This window comes from Cajanus cajan, chromosome 1 (assembly GCF_000230855.2).
Source record: "Cajanus cajan strain Asha chromosome 1, NIPB_CcT2T_4, whole genome shotgun sequence".
NCBI lineage: Eukaryota > Viridiplantae > Streptophyta > Magnoliopsida > Fabales > Fabaceae > Cajanus > Cajanus cajan.
In genome coordinates this window covers 79,976,577-79,982,164 of record NC_138517.1, presented here as the reverse complement: position 1 = coordinate 79,982,164, position 5,588 = coordinate 79,976,577, and the positions used below count along the sequence as shown (strand labels likewise).

General features: G+C 35.9%; 1 protein-coding gene across 1 annotated transcript; it reads left to right on the top strand.

Moving 5' to 3' along the window:
* The first annotated feature begins 2,021 nt into the window (after nucleotides 1-2,021).
* LOC109788937 (patatin-like protein 6) lies at nucleotides 2,022-4,135 on the top strand. The gene is made up of 2 exons (XM_020347801.3): nucleotides 2,022-3,141; nucleotides 3,378-4,135. Exons 1-2 carry the CDS (start codon nucleotides 2,188-2,190, stop codon nucleotides 3,738-3,740), a joined length of 1,317 nt encoding a protein of 438 aa, XP_020203390.1. The 5' UTR covers nucleotides 2,022-2,187; the 3' UTR covers nucleotides 3,741-4,135.
* Nucleotides 4,136-5,588: the final 1,453 nt, after the last annotated feature.

Here is a 5,588-nt window from a genome sequence, read left to right as displayed (position 1 = left end):
TTTATATATATATAAAAGAATAATCCACTTCGAAACAAAATCCCTATATATATGATTTAGATATAGAAAGGTATTAAATAAATTTTGTACCAAAATTTTAAGATATGAAAAGAGTTGAAATCAATCATAAATCTCTAGCAAGATTTAAACTTTTGTTTTAAAAATAGATCTTATTTAAAAATATCATATTATCTTATTTTTACAAAACATTAATGAATTAAGGAATAAATTATTAGAAATAAAAACAGATACATAAAGAATTCCTATTGATAAGATAATTTCTTAATTTTCAAAAGATATAACTTTATTTTCAAAAACAAATACTATTTTCAAAATGATGTTATAATACCATTTCAAAAAGGATGTTATCTTATTTTTCCAAATCTTTGATAAATTAAGAATAAATTATTAGAAATAAAAACAAGTACAGAAAGAAATCTTAATGATAAGATAATTTTATTTTAAAAAATATTTAAGTGGAGGAAAAAATAATTTTTTCTAAAATAATTTCTGCTTATGTGAATCAATTCTTTCGACTTAGGACGATATTTTGTGTTTCTTTATTAAAAAACTCATATATATATTTTTACCTTAACATTATTTTTAAACTTGTTTCCCGCTACCCCAATCAGTCAGACTTAATAGAGATTGATACGTTTCACAAAATAAAGGAATTTTAAACAATTGATATAAGAATATGTTCTTTTTCATCTATGATATTCTCTCTATAATTTAGAACTATTCTTCAAATAAAACATATTTATCTTGATGAACTTTATGAGTGACCTTATTAAGAAGTTATGTTATTGAGACACATCTTCATAATTTAGCGAAAATATATCGCAATTATTAAATAGTAAAAAAACATTTCTAATTTAATAAATTTGTCATCTTGATCAAATTTTATTGAGAAAGAATTTGTTTGGATAAATTTTCTTATAAACACTTCTAAAAGAAAGAAGTATGATTATGGTTTTGTAAGAATTTAATTAAATCCTTATCGAGAGGAATTAGATATTATCTAACAAATAGTAAACACTTAATTAAATTGAGAGGAATTAGATATTATCTAACAAATAGTAAACACTTAATTAAATTGAGAGGAATTAGATATTATCTAACAAATAGTAAACACTTAATTAAAGAATGGTAAACACAAAATGATATAATATTGATGAAATGGTAGTATTAGAATAAGAGGAAGAAACGTGGTTCAGTGGTAGGGGTTGATCCACGCTTAAGTAAGGTCAGGGGTTCGAATCTTGCCTTGTGTATGCAGCCGTGTTAAATCTTGGGACCAGCTATCCCACCCTTTGAGGTGCCTCCCTCGTAGCGAGGAGATTCATTACACCTATCGGTGGATACTCCAGGAACCAAAAAAAAAAAAAAAAAAAAAAGACTAAGAGGAAGAGACTTCCGTAACAGCATGACATTCCCCCCAACTAAGGTTTAAAATTTATAATCTGAAACGAAAGCAACCGGAATAAAGCAACAGGAGGGAAGAAAAGGTGCAACACAAAAAGAAGAAGAGACCAACCAAAGACTGTACCCACCCACGAAATTTTAAATTCATACACACCATCGTTGTAGCATAAAGTCGTTGAATTGCAACTTTGTTTCTGCTCTTCTAATTTTTCTTTCTTTTCAACGCACCACTTTTCTTTTTCATTTTATTTTACCCATCCGTTTCACCCATCTCAAATACAATTCCCTCCAATGTTAAACCACAAAGTATAAATGCAGTTTTTAACATAATTTAATCCAATTCCCCCATTACAATGGAGTTTCACTTTCAAAGCATATTTAATTATTAATTATCCCAAGATATCTTTAATTAAAGAAATTAAATATCAAATAGTAAAGAAGTGATTTCACTTTAATTAACAAAATTTGTATTTTATAAATTAAAAAAAAAGGTAAAATTTTATTGAATATTAAATTGAGAATTAAAAAAAAAGTAGAATTGGCGTGGCGATTAATCGCCCACCTTGGGAATGTTCTTGGATCGTAACATTCACTCACTCTGATTGCTCACTATAAAAACCCACCTTCCACTGCTTTCGTGGTCATCACAAATCTTGAACCAACACAAACACAGACACAAACGCAAACAAAGCTTTTGCTTCTTCGAAATCTTTTTCTTTCTCTCTCATAACAAAATCAAAAAGCTTCACTCCAATCGCAGAAATGGCGGCAATGTCCACATCTCCAATGAGCCTCAACATGATTGACTCTAATTTCCAAGTCGACAAGCTAACCTACGAAATCTTCTCCATTCTCGAGAACAATTTCCTATTCGGCTACAACGACGCAGAGAATCGAACCAATTCGCTTCCCAACTCGGTCAATTTTCCGCCCAAGGACGCGAAACCGCCGAAGAACGCCGCCGGAAAGGTCCGGATCCTCTGCATTGACGGCGCCGGCGCCACCGACGGCATCCTCGCCGCCAAGTCCCTCGCGCACCTCGAGGCCTGCCTCCGCCGCAAGTCCGGCGACGCGAACGCGCGCGTCGCCGGCTTCTTCGACGCCGCCGCGGGGTCCGGCGTGGGCGGCGTGCTCGCCGCTCTGCTCTTCACGCGCGGGAAGGACGGGCAGCCGCTGTTCACGGCCGAGGAGGCGCTCCGGTTCCTGACCGACAACCGGCGCAGGATCTCGCGGCGGCCGGGATTCCTCCGGCGAGTGCTCCGTCCGGCGGCGAAGGCGGAGAGGCTCTTCCGGAAGACGTTCGGAGAGTGCACGCTGAAGGACACGGTGAAGCCGGTGCTGATCCCGTGCTACGACCTCGTGACGCGCGCGCCGTTCGTTTTCTCGCGCGCCGACGCGCTGGAAATGGACGGCTACGATTTCATGATGCGCGACGTGTGCGCTGCCACGTCAGCGGACCCCTCCCTCGCGGGCCCCACCGAGATGCGGTCGGTCGACGGCAGGACCAGGATCCTGGCCGTCGATGGAGGCGTTGCGATGAACAATCCTACGGCTGCTGCCATCACGCACGTGCTCAATAACAAACACGAGTTTCCGTTCTGTAACGCCGTCTCCGACCTTCTCGTTCTCTCCCTCGGTAACGGAGAGTCTGACTTTAACGCCGTTAAGTCACCCTCTGGCTTCGTAAGGATCGCTGGCGAAGGAGCTTCCGATACGGTAAGAATTACCGAATTTAGTTATTATATTTCATGTGAATTCTTATTTTTAAAAGAGTTTATTAATAATTGTAGTTTATATAAAGTGGTAAAATACTTAATTATTATAATTGTAAATGGGATTGGTAGTTAACTAGCGAACAAACACATAGGATATAAAAAAGTTGTATGAGTTGGTTTACTTTAATGATTGGTTTAGATATGTATTCTAATGGGAGTGAAAATAAAATAATGCAGGTTGATCAAGCCGTGTCGATGGCATTTGGTGAGTGTCGGATGAGCAATTATGTGCGTGTTCAGTCAAACGGGATCATGGCAAACGCGAACAAGGTGAAGTCCTGCAATACGGCGTCGGATTTGTTGGCCGTTTCGGAGGAGATGTTGGCCCAGAAGAATATGGAGTCTGTGTTGTTTAAGGGGAAGAAGGTGGTGGAGAACACCAACTTGGACAAGATAGAGTTGTTCGCGGGAGAGTTAATTAAGGAACAAGAGAGAAGAAAAAACAGCATTCTACCAACAGTGGTTTTCAAGAATGCCTCGCCCTCACCCAGCAGAACCTCCTCTGCCACTACTTTATCCACTTTGTCTTCCAGCTGCTAAAAGGAGAAACAAAATCCAAAGTTAGATTTGATTGTGGGATTGATATTTGATGTGAGTTTTTAAGTTTGTGGTTTTGGGTTAGCTGCCGCTTGGGGCCAATCAAGGCAAAGTGAGCCTGAGCTGAGCTGTGCAGAGCCGAATCCTTGCTACTACTACTACCTACATTATATTTATTTTTTAGTTTTTGGTATATATTACATGTATTTAATGATAGTGATTTGTGTATATGGCTGTTGTCAAAGGATGAATTTTGGTTAAGGTTAGAGTTGTGCTTGATTTGTGAGAGAGAATTGTACTGTTCGCTCAGAACGTCTCATAGTAGTAATAGTAGTAGTATTGTGACTGAATGCAGAACACTAATTCTGGAAATTAATACATTTCAGAGGTGTTTTCAATTCCTATTCTCCTTTGAATTGTTTCCAACGGGAACAAAGAATAGTTAACCTCACTCTTACTATTATGATTAGTGGTATCTCTCCAATACAATCAACTGCATTGTGAAGAAGATGGAGGCACCATGGCTCGAATACAATCAATTACATTGTGAGGAAGTAACTGGTAAATTTTACCCAAATCATAATCCTTGGTCTGTAAAACTAACTCATTCAAGGTGTTGGCTTAGTTTTTAAGAGGACCAAAGGACTCTCCCTAAAGATTAAATTTGGGTACCATTACTCATCTCTCAAAGCAACTACTTTATTCACTATTTTATGAGAAATTAGTCTCTTATAAACTCAACTTGATGCAACTTTTTAACCCTTACAAATTATTGAGTTAAATTATAAAATTATTGAGTTAAATTATAATTTCATCAATTTAATTATTTGTTTTGAGGTATAATATTAAATTGTAAGAATCACATTTTGAAAAAATATTATTGTACTTATTGAAGCTATTCATTTAAAGACAATGGTCTTTAGTGTTCAAATTGGTGATTCCACCTAAAAAAAAGTCTTCAACATTCAAATTGGTGGTTATGATTCTACCTGCAAAAGAAATTTTGATGTCAAAGAAAACAAATATTTGAAGTGTACAAAATATAAGTAATAGATGATACATTACCATTTGTATGAAAGTAATAAAAAATTTAAAAATTTAGTTAATAAATAATGGTCGGACATTATATCATGTCTTTCTTCTCATATTCCATTTATTATTTGGTCATATCCCCAAGCCTTGAGTCTATGAAAAAAGAGGTTTAATTGTTTAAAACATATAAGTAGTAGCCACCTTCTCAAGTGGAACTTTCTAATTGGAGTGAATTGTTAAAAATAGTTAACTAAAATTTATTGATTGGAAGTTGTATCCGGTCAATACAATTAAGATTTTATAATTGGATTTTATACTTAGGAAATTTACCCAAGTGTTTTTACTTGAACAAGAACATGTCGATTTCTCGGGTGACAACTTGTCGACCAAGATCTTATACTTGAGAAATACATTTGAGAGTTTTTTCTCAAATTAGAACATGTCTACTTTTTAGATAAGAACTTGTCAGTCAAGATTTTATACTTGAAAAAATTCAGAATATGTCAACTTTTCAGATGAGCACTTGTCAACCGGATGAGAACTTAGGAAATTTACCCAAGTGTTTATACTTAGGAAATTTACCCAAGTGTTTTTACTTGAACAAGAACATGTCGATTTCTCGGGTGACAACTTGTCGACCAAGATCATATACTTGAGAAATACATTCGGGAGTTTTTTCTCAAATTAGAACATGTCGACTTTTCGGATAAGAACTTGTCGGTCAAGATTTTATACTTGAAAAAATTTATTTGACTTTTATTCGAGTGAGAATATGTCAACTTTTCAGATGAGCACTTGTCAACTGGATGAGAACTTAGG